Raw genomic sequence first — 16,178 nt, 5'->3', positions numbered from 1 at the left:
TCAAAAAAGTTAAAAATTAGAAACATATTCTTAGTTTTAATTGTATAAAAAAAAAAAAAAAGAATCTCAATTTCAAAATAATAGATATAAATATTATTTCGAGCATAGAGATGAAATCTCATATGTAAACCGGCGTTACAATCTACCCCAAGATAAGGCCGCATCCTTTGATATCGACACTGAAAAGGAAACTTCCGTTGTTCCGCGGCAAAATTTTTTAAGCGCTTATTACGCGTACCACGCTTCCGTCAACGGTCACGAGACCGGTATACACATTTGTTTTAATAAAATGTGTGAGTATTAAGTCTAGATGCTGTGGCAGTTTGTACGAGATAAAATTGAAGAGCGGTAAAAATTTAAATAGGCGATAATCTTATAATGGATATGTACTTATATTACATTTTCAAATAATCATTATGTTTACTTTTTGCAATATTTTTAAGAATTGTATCTTAGATTTTTATTAAATCATTCAGAAATTATAATAATATAAGAAACATTATTATAATATATTACTTACGCTTCTGTAGGTGGCGGAGAATAAAAAGATGAATTATAGGTAGTAATATCCACGACCTTCGCTGGCATAAGTATACCATTCGACACTACATCCATTCTCACGGATAGTCTTCCGAGAAAATTCGCGATCAGAGGGTTCTGATAGTTCCCGACGGATCCAGTCCCGAAAACTTAAACTTCACAATCTCTCAACACTACTTTTTTCTATCTTTCCTTCAATACTTTACATAGTTCTAATACTATGGTGGTTGAAATACTTCGTCACTATACTGTTAATATTTTTCGTGAAATTTAAATAAATATTTCTCTTATGATTGTTAGACAATTTAAATGGAGCATGATCGATTGCATTTTTAACATTTGATGGAGCTCGTCTATTAATTGTTCACGATACGTCTCCGTTTACAATGTATATAATATGGTGATTTCCATAAGCGATTATGCAAAAACATAAGAACTTCGTACCTCTCTCTGTCTCACTTTCTCTCTGTCTCTCACACTCTCCTTTTCTATCTATCTTCCACTACACAATGCAATCCACAGTCACGTGTATCCATATGATAAACGATTTATGCTTTAAGTGTCTATAGTTAAGTGAAAATTATTTATATTAAAAAAGTATTTGCAATAACAATAAACATTAAATATCTTTGATTAAATATATTAAATATTTGGGCGTACGCGTCGCGACAGTGTAATAAGTATTTATTTAAATGCAGCGAAGGAAAAAAGCATTGTCGCCAAGATAGCAAGAAGAAGAAGGTCCAGAAGAAGGAAAGCACGACACAGAACAAAAACGATGGCGGGCCAACGGAAAACGATTGCGATTTTTGCGTTCACGGTCGTCGAATGTACGTTCGTTCTTATTGGTCGTTCCTTAATATTCCTTCGGCCTAATTGTCCATTATGCGAAATTATAAAATTCCTAATGGGTTGTTTTGTCGCGACGCGCGCCCAAAATCGAGCAGAGTCGCGCGGACGTCTCGACCAGTCGCCGTTTGGATTTGAACTGAAGATACCGGCTGCTTTGCCGACAGCCGCTTGAACGGTCCGCACTCTCGAGCTGAGCTGCTAGCGTGGAGGGGAAAGGTACGATCGCGGCTGTTCGTCGAGGGTAGGGAAGGACAGGAAAGCCATAGGACGAGAGGAGATGGTACACACGCGGAGGGCTCGATCAAACGTGACCGTCCATACACGCTTTCCATATACTTGTGTGCCTGACTTTGTGTGTATCGTTAGCTACATGTGCCCTCGACCGCCCGTACGCTCATTCAAACCTGTGGAAGAAATAATCACACAGTAGATGCTGTGACGAAAGTCGCTTTATTATCCTTTCCTCACTTTAGCGTTCAATATGGGCAAAAAGTGAAACATTAAAATACAAAATATATATAATGATAGCTCTGATATTAGAAAAATTTTAATATTGACATAATGTAGAAGTTAGCAATTCTTAAATTTGTGTTAATATTATTTAAGATGAATAATGACGTATGAATAATTTTTGACTTAACATTACAGATATTAAAAGTAAATGTATCCTATGTTATTAGACACAAATGAATGAACGATGTTTTCCATAAAGATATATTTATAGATATAAATATGTGATGAAAAAAAAAATATATAAAAAATATTTTATATAAGAAAATATAAAAAAAATATTATATAATGCTCATTAATGATTTTTTTTTTTAAATAATGTTAAGATCTTTATTTATATCTCGAAGAAAATTTCAATTTAATGTTTTGTGTTTTTAATACAAATAATAATAATATATAATGTTTATACAAATAATAACAATAATACTTTCTTAATGAAAAAAACTGTTATACAAAAATACTTGTCACACAAAGCGAAGAGAAGCATGAAAAATCATTTCAGAATAATCTTAATATTATGTTATGAAGAAACAGAGATGTTCTTGTTTTACTTTTAATCGTCTTTAAGAGCTTGAGAGATTTATGAGAACTACCGCCTATCTATACATTTTACTTATATAACCGTTTTGCGGAAGACTATCTCTTGTGCATACCGGATATTCATCTAAAAGACTATCACCTGTATGATTATTTTTAATTCAATTGTTTGTAAATATTAAAATTAAATATAATTTACTTATCAATCAATTTCTAGCTATTTTTTATCACGACATGTGGCAACACGAATAAACAAAATTTAGATTTTTAAGTCATCTTAAATTAACATGTGTTAAGATGTGTTTTCATGTATTAACCTAAATACGATAACAACCTAAAATGATAATTACTGGAACACAAGGGAATGCACAAAGTACATATCCTACTGTTCTCTTACCCAACCTTTTCATGTAATACAAATACAGGTGTTACCCGCAAGAAACAGTCTGTATATCTTTTAATACTCATAAAACTGCGTCTGCCATTGTGACACGAAGGAAGTGGTCAGACATAAAAAAACACTATTGAACAGATGAACAGACGTGTAAGACTACGCTATGAAAAATAGAAGTAGAATATAACTTAACCTAAGCGTAAAAACGATAGATTAAAAAGAAATTAAAAAATGAGATTTGGAATTAATAAACGATTTAAGATCGATTTTCAATAAAGGGAAATTATTATGAAATTTCAAAGTGACCTTGAGAGTTCAATATCGCTAAATATATCGCGTACTAGTTTCATCATAAAGCGATGTTACGGTAAATAAGGAAGGAGTAGGGCAATGTTATGAAAACAAAGGAGAGGCACGTTGCCTGTGAGAGCGTACCTACTTTAATCCTGGTGAATACTTCTCGTTCGGTACACGCCTCAGGGAGCGTCTGCATCGTTGTTCGCGGAAATACTTTCCCACCGCGGAGTCTGTGGTTGGAACAATCTCCAGCAAACGTGTATATACATATACGGCATACGTATGCGCGTACACATCATATTATATTCGTAAATATTGTGTTCTTGAGTGGAATGTATATATTGTCTTATATTGCATCTTAGATTATGTTCCTCTTATAATTAGTAAAGTTAAAATTAAAATTATTAGCGAATCTCTTGGATAATCTCTCTTGGAAGAGATCTATCTATAACAGGTTACAATGAAAAAGTATTTTAATTGATTCAAATATTTTGATTGAAATATTTATAATTGAGAATGATGTGCATATTGTTTTTATCGAAGAATCTTCTAATTTTCAAGACTGCTATATAATAATTATGTATACTGACACTGGAATGCTGTAAATATGTAACAACATGGAATCAATGTCATGCATGTCTGTATTATGCAAGAGAGGAGTAGATAGCCCAACAGAAAATATTTCAGGTCATTGAACAAGGGATATAGTTTGCTGTAGTAACTTGATTTGACCACGAATTAAATTTGATTTTATTCAATTATTTTTCTCTTTTATGTGTAAATAAGTAATACCGCAGCTTAGAAAAAAAATGGAAAAGATATAGTTTGAACACAATAGTAAACAAATAATAATAAATAATAAAAATGATATTTTTTTTACTTATAGTTGATTATTGATTATTAAGTTAAATATTAATTATTTTTACGAAATATATTTTTTAAGAAGTTGCTAAAACATTTTATACATTACATTTTATATCATGAAATATTAAAAAAAGGAATCTAGTTATCTATAAAACTAAATTGTTTCTATAAATTACAATTCCTTAAAATTATATCTATTCCTTAAAATTAATCCTGAAATTGAAAAGTTAAAAAAATATCAATATCCTTTATGACATTATTGAGATAAAGACTACATCAATCTCGATGTTTAGCGCAAAACGAAACGAAGATAAATAAAGGTTCCACTTACAAAGAAATTTTATACTAATAGAAAACATTGAAGAATCCATGACGATTATTCGAATTCCTTACATTGTTTTGAATGTCGTTAATTCAGTGTGAATTGGCCTTAACCTGTGCTCTTTGCTTTTTCGAAGAGTGAAACAGAGAAAGAGAAGGTGCAGCAAGAAAAACAAACGAATCGGGAGGAGTGATGAGGAGAAGCTCAAAAGAATTGAGGAGGTGGTTGGGGACACGGAAGAGAAGAGAAGACGCAAGAAAGACGAAGAAACGAGAGGAAGGGATCCGGAATATGTCTCTGCAAGGCCTCACGGTTTCACTGTTGCCTTCCGAGAACTGATTGATTCTCAAAATGTAAAAAAAAAAAAAAAAAACATTTCAAGCCAATTCCAAATGTTTTGCATCCTGAATTTAAATATCATAAATTTGAATAAAATCGGTTTTCTTCCGCTTCACTTTTTTCACTTTCTTCAATAAATATTGTTTATTAAGTAATAGATATTAAGAATTATTGATTATCGTTAATCAATCAATGTTTTGTAATCGTACTTCAAGTAGATGACATTACTGAATTTTATATTATTTCATACATTAAAGTATTATCATAGTCAATCATATTATTTCTAAATTTTATTTTCTTCTAATCTATACCGATAAATAAATTTAAATATTGTAATCAGTTAAATCGATAATAAACAATTATTTAATAGAAATAAGTTGTTATGCTTTATTTTATATGTGTTTAGCATATAAAATAATTTCTAATATATCTTCTTCTTTTCTTACCATTCAACGAAATATCGTTTTTTCTTTATTCAATTATTTATTGTCGTTACGCCACGTTGAATAAATGAAAAAGAGTTAACGGTAAGTTCAATATTAAACATCTAGTTCATTTACCAGTTTGCCAGCTTTTGTCAGCTATTCAGTATGACAACCGGATACGAAGTAGACGTAAACACTAAATACATAGAATATGGAAATGAATGCAATGCTCGTTGAACAGGTCACGAAATTCTTTAGATCGGTCCTGAGACCCAGACGCAAAATAAAGATTTGCTCTGATCGAAAAAAAGGAAATCACTATTCATACGCCTTGGGAAGTGCGAAAAATTATACTGGAATCTTTTTTCCCCCTTTATATCTGAATCGGTGATATTGTCTGGCACAGATTACACAGTTTCTTGTTCTTTATTGCTCGAGTCACACCAGATGGTATAATATCCTTTGACTTTGTATCATAATAAAGAAAGGATGCAAGCGTGATGCTGAAGAAGATTTTTATACAGAAAAATTTTTGTTTGCGTGATCCATCCAGAACTAATCTTCTTTATTTTTCTTTTTTCTTTCGATGCCATGAGATATGCACAAATTGAAATATACAAGATATATTTCAGTTGTGCTTTATATCGATATTTTTTCGATTTTTTTGTGAAAAATTAAAAAATTAATTCTTTTTTATAATTTATTAATAAATAATATTAATAAATGTATTCTTTATTTGTAAATGAATAATATCATTTTCATTATTAATATTAATTTAATTATGTAAAATAATATAAAAATTTCAAATACGTGTAATAAATATCTAGAGGTATATATAGAAGTATATGTAGATATGTAGTAAGCACATATTACATAATTCGAAAATTTATTTAAAATTCTTTCAATGTCCAAGAAGTCCTCTATTCATTCAGTACTTGCACGGAATTGAAAAGAAAGAAAGGGATCCCGCACGGAATAGAATTAAGAGCGCTTCTCTCTGAGAAAATAATCATCCAGGAATGTCAGGAAAATATGATAAATTGTCGTCAAATTTTACGCGCTTAGACTTAGTTGTATAAGACAAATTAGATGTCTACGCGGCATGAAATTCTTTTCGAATAGGGCCTACTACGAAACAGACGCCATATACATCGGAAGAAGGCAGGGTGGTATGCCTGAGAATGGATGCAGGTCGTTTCGACAACGCAGACAGGTTTTTCCCTTTGAAGTGCAAGAAGAATCCGCCTTCCAGGTTCTCATTCGCTTTACGTACACTCGTTACATATGTCGTAGAAAATTTGCCTGGAGGCGACTGAGAACCATCGGCCATGGCGATGTTGGTATTCGGTACAAGGAACTCGCGGCATCCTGTAATTTCGCCTTGTATTAACGCACTATACCTTGGAAACTGCGAGTTACCGACCGCATTGCGGTACTTGCACCCCGATTCGTATCCATAGATCGGTAACTGACCAAAAAACTTGAACATAAATTACCACACGGTTCTTCCTGTACCGGATTTTTCTGTTGCTGTTCGAACTCCAACAACCTTTAAAGGTAGAATGAAACGATTGAAAATTATAAAGATCGTTAGAATAATGCAGGAGATAATGTTGTTGTATGGCATTTTATCATATATTGTTTTAACAAGTAGTAATAATGATAAAGTTGATTCTTCATATTTTTCTTCAATATCGCATTGCTTTTAAAACTTTAGTTATTGATTTTAATCAAATGTCGAATTAAGAATCACTCATGAATGAATAAAAATCATTATTAATGGTATTCATATTATTTGTTAGTTGTCGTTACATATTAGTTGTTGTTCATATATATGTTAATGCCATTTTTTAACTGAAGTTCAAGTAGACTAGGCAGGCTAGATATGTATAGAAAATATTTACAATTGAGGTTATGTGATTCCCATATGTAATTGGATCCATTCGCGTAAATCGATAAATATTCTGATGAAATTCATCCAGTGAATAAAATGAGTTTAGTTACAAGCCAGTTAAATGCAGCTTTATAACATAACCTAACCATGAAATCTACAAATCGGTCGCCGGTAGACATTTTTATCAGTTCACCAGAGATTAAGAAGCATGTTGTAGACTTACACATGTTTTAGAATAGTGGCGATTCGCAATAAAACTGTTTGTCACAATGATTCGCATCCGACATTACGAAAGAAAACAAATAGAAGACAGCTGTCGCATTCATAGAAATGAAACGAGACAACATGAGCTTTATTTGTCTTTTTCCACCCGGCTATGATGTGAGCCGTTTAGAAGTGTACGCTTGAGTACAAGCCTTATGTGACATCGAGGACACAAGTTTATATGCGTGCGTGTGCAAACGTATATACATACAAAAATATTAAGAGAATAAGAGAGAAATTTGACAAGGAAAATTGATACTTTTGATATAAAAAAAGATATATGTAAAAGAAATATTAAAATAAAATTAAAAAAAAATAATATAAAGAAAAATTTTAGAAAAATATATAGCAAAAAAATTAATTTTTAATATTAAAAAATTAATAAGTGACAAGCTATTAAATTAATAAAATAAGTTTATTAAATTATACTTTTTTACATAAATTAAATAGAATATAGTAAAATAAAATAATTAGATAAATTAGTAATCGTCAATAAAAAATTGATTCTTTAAATGACATTAAAAAACAACTCAATTATTGTAATTAAATCAAACTCTTTTTTGGAAAAATAAAATAATAGAAGTATCAAAAAGATAGAATTCTAAAATTAGAATATTTTACATTGAGATATAAAAAAAAAATAAATAATAAATGATAAAATATTATTGAAGCATATAAATACGATCAGTTTCAATTACTATTCTGGAAATATAAAATCATAAAATTTTTTGAAAAAGATAGATCTTATTATAGTAAAAAATTTAAAATTAAAATAACGTAACATTAGAAAAAAATTTTGCCAAAAAAATGCGAATCGTACAAAGAAAGAAAAAAGAAAAAAGTGGAATGAACAAACGGAAATAAGATTGAAAGAAAACGCGTTCGAAAAAAGGAGGAAGTTCACAAAAGGTGTAAAGAAAAGAACAAGAGAGGAAAGGGGCCGTCGAAGGCACGAATAGGAGGGGGGTGTGGAAGAAGTGCCAGAGTTCGGAGCAAGCGCGAGGGCTATACACGAGTTGGGCAAATGTGTATGTGTGTATATGTGTGTGTATGTATGTTGCCATGTATAGTGTGATGTGTTCCTGAACACATTGCGTGCGCTATGCGTGGCGTCTGTCCTTGCGTCCTGCCTGAGCACACTTTGGTTAGTTGGTAGTTGCCATGCGGGACACCGGGTTCGTGTGTTGACGTCATTCTATCTCCCAACAGACGAGTTAATATTGATAACTAGAAGTTGAATGTCGGGATGAAGGGACATGAACTCGAAGCGAAGCAAATAATCATAGCGATAGGCGCATGTTTTGCAAATTATGCTACATTTTTGCTAACCAATATTGAATCTATAAATCTACAATATATTGAATAAGTATATATGTGATAGTATTAATTTAAAACAGAAAGAGAGTAATATGAAACTATCAATCAAAGTTTAAACTTTGAAATTGTACGTTTCGAATAAATTAAAGATATGCCATTAATAAAACTATTGCTGCAAACCAACGAAACACAATATGTACAAAAAAGTGGCTAATTAAAGATCTCAAAAAGTTTTTAATAAAAATCTAAAATATATAGAAGTGAATTTGATCTTTAATTTCTAAAATGAAACCTCAGATCATAATACAAGGAAAATATCAATAAACCGGAAATCATTTTGTTATTATATTTTGCCAATATTTACGGTTTTTATAATTTTATTTACGGAATAAATACTTTCTCACAAAATTATATTTATGTTAAAAGTGAAATAAAGATAGAAACGTCATTGTGTATAAGTTATTTCTGAATAAATTAAAAAATATGGATATAATATTTGAATATATAAATTTGAATATTTAAAATAATTTATGTTGAAAATGTAAAAAATATATATTTCAAATATTAATTTAAATTTGTCATAATGAAAATTATGATTAAATGAGGCTTATATAATTTACTATATTTGAATATATAATTTGAAATGTAAATATAAAAAATATATATACAACTAAGTGGAAAATATATAAAAAAAAATAATATAAATATGATTAATATAATATATATATTAATTATATTTAATTACAATCATATTTATATTATTAATATATATATATATGTATATATATAATATATATATATATTATACTATTCCTAAAAAATATTTTGTTTGTAATTAGAAAAGAAAATTATATATTAAATTTAAGAATCGTACCTAAAGTTTTGCTGTTGAGGATATTCAAGCCTTTAACACTAAAGGATTAATAATAACATGATCATCATTTGAACAAATGCAAATTTCCATTCAAAGTCGATTTTTCCTGGAACGACTTGTTAAAGGAAAAATTTATCGGTAGGTTTTAAGTTGGCTCTTCTTAGTTGTTTTGCCTTTACTACAAGGCAAATATAGGGAAATGGGACCAGAGCTGATGATATGTCGGAAGGGAGGATCCAGTTTGCGCGAAACGTGTAGTTAATCAGGACTTTCCAGGTCAGATACGAGGCGCCTGTTAAACATTAAATAGATGATACGGTTTTATTCTCTAAATACTTTCTTGATAAGTAGACGAGATAGATATACAACATGAATTCTAATCTGAAGAACTTTATCTAGCAACTTATTATTTTTACATTAAAATTTTTATTTATACATAAGACTGATGATATCTATGCATAATTAATATTAAACATAAAATCAAATTAAAATATTAATAATATTATATATAATATATATAATGTCATATACATATATGACATTATAATTATTACTAATTTTTATAAATATAGTTTGAAAGATATATGTTATATTTTTCCGAATAAAAAAATCAATATGTCTGCTGTATATATTTCTATTAATTTCAAAAAATACTTAAATAAGTATTTTACGCAATAGATATTTTGTTACGCTTTTCTTGTACAACACGTGACGCCGATATGAGTATCCGGTCGATTGTTTCTCCCGAATATTTTCTTTCGAAAAGAGAAAGCTGACCCTTTCAAAAAGAGTTTTGCCGTTACCTTATACCTTTTTAGGTTACCGGATCCATGAATGAGAAAGACGATATTGATGCAAAAACTTTAACAACACAAGATAGCTGCTAATCTCGACATTATTGTTCGCAAATTTAATAATTTTTCTATGATCGATTAACAAGTTTCAAAAAATCAAAAAACAAATATATTTTTATATATATTTAATATATTTTTACTTATATATTTTTTCTAAGATATTTAAATTTTGATAATTATTGTACTTTCTGTTTATTATGATAAGTATTTATCGCAAAGTCGCGAAAGAATGTGCCTACTCTTTGTATTTTGACGTATCTTATAACCTAGGGTGAAAACCTTGAGTATTGCTTTTCTTATCTTCGTATCGCGCAAAATAAAAACGGAATATATATATAACATTAGTGAGAAATGGAAATGGATAGAGATGAATAAAGAAAAATGAAAAAAAAAAGATGTAAATGTGACTAAAAATGAAAAAAAATAAGGAGAGAAAAATATAAGGCCGGTGCATATTCTCTACACATGCCACGTGTTTCACCACCTGCTTCGACTAGATGTTTGATGATAGAAAAAATATACACGCGGATCATTTAAATACTTAGTTACTACGAGCACGTTTCCTGAAAATAATGAAGTCTCCCTATGAAACGAAGTACACGAATCGAATATTATAAAATATTTATTCGAGGAATATTCAAAATCTTTCCATAGAACTCAATGATAAATTAACTGAATTTTATATTTGTTTCATATCTAATTTGTTATGAAACATAAAGTATCTTATATTATTATGAAAATTTAATTCAAGGATCTTTAGAAATAAAATATTAAAATTATATAGATATGTATTATTTAAATATAAGTATTTTGCAAAAATTTATAGCCAATAACTTTTTCCAGATTCCGATATTTATAATCATATTTATATTTTATTTTAATAATATTTTGAAACAAAAACCAACAATATTTCGAATGAAATATCTTTAATTAATTATTAATGATAAAATTAATTATAATAAATACGATTAATCTAAATTTATATAATCTATATTTATTATAAAACAATAATGGTAAAAATTAAATAAAATGAAGAAATGACACAAAAATAAAATGAAGAAAAAAGTATTTCTCATATTTTATGAGAAAGAGATAAACAGACTCACCTCTTTCTAGTAAACCGCATATCGATTAAAACAGACTCACCTCTTTCTGGCAAACCGCATATCGATTAATGTTGCATAATTCGCTGATGGCTACTCGATCCAAAAATAAGTTTTAACAAGACACAATTTACTATGATAGATTTCCGTCGGTCGTCGAACTTGACAACATGGCCGAACTCACCCTCAACCGAATAACAAAGATTCGCAACCTCTAAGAGAGAAGATATATGGAAGACTGTATCAAAATACGAACACTTTTAGTGACCTATATGTGACACGATAGGACACGACCTATCGAATGTACATGATAGATGTATTACTTTTGTTTACACACAAAACTTGACAGACGGAGTTAGATTTCACGTTGCTAGATTATGGGTCATTCGACATTGACACCATGCGGGGTAATTTCTCGCGCGAAAACTACTGAAAATGTGCATATTAGTGACATCTATTGTAAAAATCATAAACTATGTTACGAAATTTACTAAAATAAGATACGAATGCATCGATTAAGTAGAACATGATTAATTTTAACATAATTATATTTAATTTTATTTAATCTTTTAAGAAATTAAATTTTTAATATTTTTTTAAAATATTTTTTTATATTTTTTAAATATAAAAACAAATACAATGAGTACAAATTCTCAATAATAAATATGTTTTATTTTTATATAAATTTTTATCGAAACGATTATATAAACATAAGATATATATGTTTATAATCAAAAAGTAATATAATAAATAAATTATTATATAGATAATTATAAAAGCAAAAATTTGATAATATGTTCAAATATTATAAAAAATATTGTATCAAAGATTGTTATAAAGTTTGCTATGTAATGTCTGTGCTATATAAAATTTGTTTATGTAGAAAGATTTTTGTTACTTGTTTTATATTATAAAAAGTTTATATTAATATTAAAAATGAAATTTAGATGTAGAATGGTGGATGCAGTTGCAATGAGAGATTTTACTAGTGAGTTTAAATTTTAAAAATCATTTCTAACCTTCTCTGTCATGATCATAAATTAACTATGTAATAAAAATATAATTAAAAAGATAATAATACGTAATATCAATAAATAATATTATTTGATTATTTTTGTGTTCATGCCATTATTTTTTATTAGGAAAAATTAAATGAAATAAAATATTAAAATATCTTACCAATTATATAGAAGTGTAATAATATTAAATAAAGCTTTATTTCAGATATTGTTAACACTATTTCTCGAATAACAAAACAATGTACCTTACGATTAACAACGAACGAGTTATGCTTCAGTGTGAGCGATGATCGAGCATCGATGGTTTGGGCCGAATTAATTCAAACTCATTTTTTTATTGAATATATCATGAATGGTGTCTCCGAAGAACAGAACGAAATTTATTTAGAATTCGATCCCTCTATGCTTGCTCGATCTTTAGGATCTCTACGAATGACCGCGAAAAGCGTTAAAATCAAACTAACTAATAAACGACAACCATGCCTTACATTAGAAATTGAATTGCCTTCTTTGAGCATAGAATCAAGACAATGTTTACATGATGTACCTGTCAGAGTGATACCACGTCGTGAATGGACAGAACATCAAACACCAAATATTCCTGAATTTGATGTATAAATAATTTTTTTTATTTTATTGTTTTTTAATTGTTATCAATTGTTCTTTTAATTATTTTAAATTAATAGTGCTTTCTTTCAATTTGATTTTTATAGATTTCAGTTGATATGCCTCAACTTAAACATGTAAGAAATATTGTAGAGAGAATGAAGAACATGAGTCCATGTTTAACATTAAGCGCTGATAAAACTGGTACATTTGTATTAAAAATTGAAACAGATAGTGCCACAGTATCTACACATTTTCAAGAATTGCAAGTTTGGAGTTGCAGTCAACAAAATCAAGATGAAGTATCAGCTACTATAGATATTAAAAAATTTCTTATGTTTTTAGCTTGGGATATTGTACATCCTGATGGTGTAAAATGTAATATACTTCAAAACAGAATGGTTAATTTGTTTTTACATTTAGCAGATTATCTTAAAATATATTATTTTCTTTCCTCGATAACTATTTAAATTGTATTAATTTTAACAATATTTTAATATAATATAAATTTTTTATTTTTTACACAATGCTGTTATCTTTTAACACAAAAACAATTGGTATAAAATGTACTTTTTGCAAGATTTTTCATTATACAATTATAAAAATTCGATGGCTAATATTAATTGTATGCTAAACTGAAGCTTCGTTCATTTTCTTGTCTAAAATTTTTATGCATCTGTTCAATCTGCTGTATTTTTTGACTAAGTAAAGTTGTTTGTTGATCTAACCATTGCAAACTATTCATATGTGCATTCAATATTTTGCCAATTTGAACGATTGGGTCGCTAGAATCTTGAGTGCGATTAGCTTGATTCAAGTGTTCAATTATTTCTTTTAAATCTTCCGACATTCGTTTTAATTGCGTATCAAGATCTTCTGCTAAACGATATGTATATTCTCTTTCTGGATCAGAGACTGAAAGAGTTGATAATCCTTTTTCTAATTCTACTAAACAATCTTGTAATTCTTTTTGTTGTCCAACCTATAACATAATTGTGAACAAGACTTTATATTTCTATTTTATTACAATTTTATATTTTGTAATAAATAAGAAAAGTTACTTACAACATAATCCAATTCATGTTCTAATTGCTGTTGCTCAATTTTAACTCTTTCTACTTCTTCATTGAGTGCTACTATTTTTTCCCCATTATTTATAAGTAATTTATCCCAATCATTAACTTGAGCAGCTTGGTTTACAAATACTTTTTCTTGCTCTTCTAATTCCAAAGTCCATTTGTTGATGGATTCTTCAAATGAAGTTATAGAAGCAGGTTGAACTGCGGATGAACTAACACTAAAATTCATTTTCATTTAATAACTAGAAAAATATTATGTATATGTGTAATAAATTATACAAAACAGTGCATACGTTGTAGTTGTCGTTCCCAATGATGCTTGAGTACTTGTAAGACTTGTGGTAGCAGCTGTTTGATTTAAAGAAAATCCTGTTGTACTAGTTACAGTTGTACCTGTGCCAAAAGTAAATCCTGTGGCTGCAGAAGTTGTCCCACTGACACTTAAAGAAAAACCTATAAAAATAGTGAATAAAAAGAAAAGATTATTTTTATAAAATAAGATTAAATTGTGTCAATATATATTATAAAATTTAATAATTTATACCTGTCGCTGTTGTGGTTGTACTTGTTGTAGTAGTTGCAACAGGTGTTGCAGAAAGATTAAATCCAGTTCCTGTTGTTATTATGTTCGGAGTACCAAATGTTAAACCAGTTGCAGCAGTAGATGCAGTAGCTTCACCACCTCCCAAAGTAAATCCACCAGTAAGTGGCTTGGATGCAAAAGCTGTTGTTATTGCTGTTGTTGTTGTGGCAGTTGTAGTACCTCCTAAACTGAAACTTAAGGTACTTCCAGCTGGTGCTGGTACAGAGAATCCTGTAGGTGTTGTAGTAGTAGTTGCAGCAGGAGTTATACCAGTACTTGTTGTTGTGCCAGTACTAAATGTTAAACCTGGTGTCTGTGCAACTGTAGTACTTGCAATAGTAGCATTTGGTGTTCCGAAACTAAAGCCAGTAGCAGGAGCAGTACCTAAGCCACTTCCAAATCCAGTACCAGGTTTAGTTTGTGCTGGAATAGATGTAAGTGAGAAGCCTGTTGGTTTTGCTGCATCTCCAGCACCGGCAGCCCCAAATGTAAAAGCTAAGATATATATGATATTATAAAATAGTTTTATTTTTTTAATATATTTTAAATATCGTAATAATTATAACAAATATCAAGATATACTTGTGGTTGGAGCACTACTTGTAGGTGTAGTATTGGCCTGAGATTTTGAAGCATTGTATGTGAAACTCATTTCTTCTTTATTATTATTAAACCTATATAAATTTACAAATTTTAATGCATTTACTATTATAATATTATACTATTATACTATATATTATAGTTTGTAAAAAATTTATACAGAAATTATATTTATCATAACTTCATAAATTTTATAACTAACCTTATTCGTTTTAAATGTCATTGACTATAATACAAGTATTCGAATAATAAACATTCGATATTTAAACTAAAAATAATAAACTATTTTTAGATATTTATGTATATTACAATTTTGTACTTTATAATTACAAACTACTCTATCTTTAAAATTGAAATTAAATAACTCCAAAATCTTAACCGTGAGACATGCTTTGCCAACCAACAACCAATAAAGAGCTAGATCAAGTCAAATTCAAATTAATTGAATGCAGTGTTCTCTATCATGCTTACTTCATGTTAACAAATAGCATTAGAGTGATGATATAAAGAATTTTTTGAAGTTTAAACGAATATTATTAATAAATTGTTAAAAAGTTTAAAATTAAATTATTCTTAATAATTAAATTTTACAATTATATTAGTTATTTATCAAAATTATAACAAAATATATTATGTATATAAAACAAGTAAAAGATTATAATAACTACTTTCAGTTGTAAAAGAAAATCATCAATATCACATAATGTATAAATAATAAGTAAAAGTGCGCGACAAAATATATTTCGTCATTAAAAATATACTTTATTTTAAACCTAACCTCTATTTGATATACGTATATATTTTTTTATCAATATATTATTATCACTATACATTATACTTTATATTTAAAAAAGTTATTTAAATCGTAATATCAATATTACATGATAAAATGATGTGTCATAAAT

At 28.6% G+C, this 16,178-nt stretch overlaps 3 protein-coding genes across 4 annotated transcripts in view; 1 reads left to right on the top strand and 2 right to left on the bottom strand.

Annotated features, from left to right (window-relative positions):
- Window positions 1-11,761, bottom strand: part of Myb (proto-oncogene like protein Myb) — a 35,917-nt gene extending 24,156 nt beyond the window's left edge. The window contains exon 1 of one of the 2 annotated variants that reach the window (XM_086912983.1): window positions 11,430-11,761. In XM_086912983.1, the coding sequence (XP_086769109.1) occupies window positions 11,430-11,449 (20 nt within the window). In that variant the 5' untranslated portion in view covers window positions 11,450-11,761. Of the gene's footprint in view, window positions 1-520; window positions 3,264-11,429 lie in introns of those variants that run through there. The other variant, XM_003693466.4, reaches the window with a different exon arrangement.
- Window positions 11,762-11,903: 142 nt separating this feature from the next.
- On the top strand, window positions 11,904-13,738 carry Hus1-like (Hus1-like checkpoint clamp component). Its single transcript, XM_003693467.4, has 3 exons — window positions 11,904-12,374; window positions 12,611-13,017; window positions 13,119-13,738. Exons 1-3 carry the CDS (start codon window positions 12,323-12,325, stop codon window positions 13,479-13,481), a joined length of 822 nt encoding a protein of 273 aa, XP_003693515.3. The 5' UTR covers window positions 11,904-12,322; the 3' UTR covers window positions 13,482-13,738.
- Nup62 (nucleoporin 62) lies at window positions 13,503-15,723 on the bottom strand. The gene is made up of 6 exons (XM_086912989.1): window positions 15,476-15,723; window positions 15,256-15,347; window positions 14,635-15,168; window positions 14,384-14,543; window positions 14,077-14,308; window positions 13,503-13,993 (listed from the first exon to the last, which is right to left on the bottom strand). The coding sequence occupies exons 2-6, from the start codon at window positions 15,323-15,325 to the stop codon at window positions 13,631-13,633; spliced, it is 1,359 nt and encodes a 452-aa protein (XP_086769115.1). The 5' UTR covers window positions 15,326-15,347; window positions 15,476-15,723; the 3' UTR covers window positions 13,503-13,630.
- Window positions 15,724-16,178: the final 455 nt, after the last annotated feature.

This window comes from Apis florea, unplaced genomic scaffold, assembly GCF_048593485.1.
Source record: "Apis florea isolate Af1SG1 unplaced genomic scaffold, ASM4859348v1 contig_3493_pilon, whole genome shotgun sequence".
Lineage (NCBI taxonomy): Eukaryota > Metazoa > Arthropoda > Insecta > Hymenoptera > Apidae > Apis > Apis florea.
This window is presented reverse-complemented; position numbering and strand designations above follow the sequence as displayed.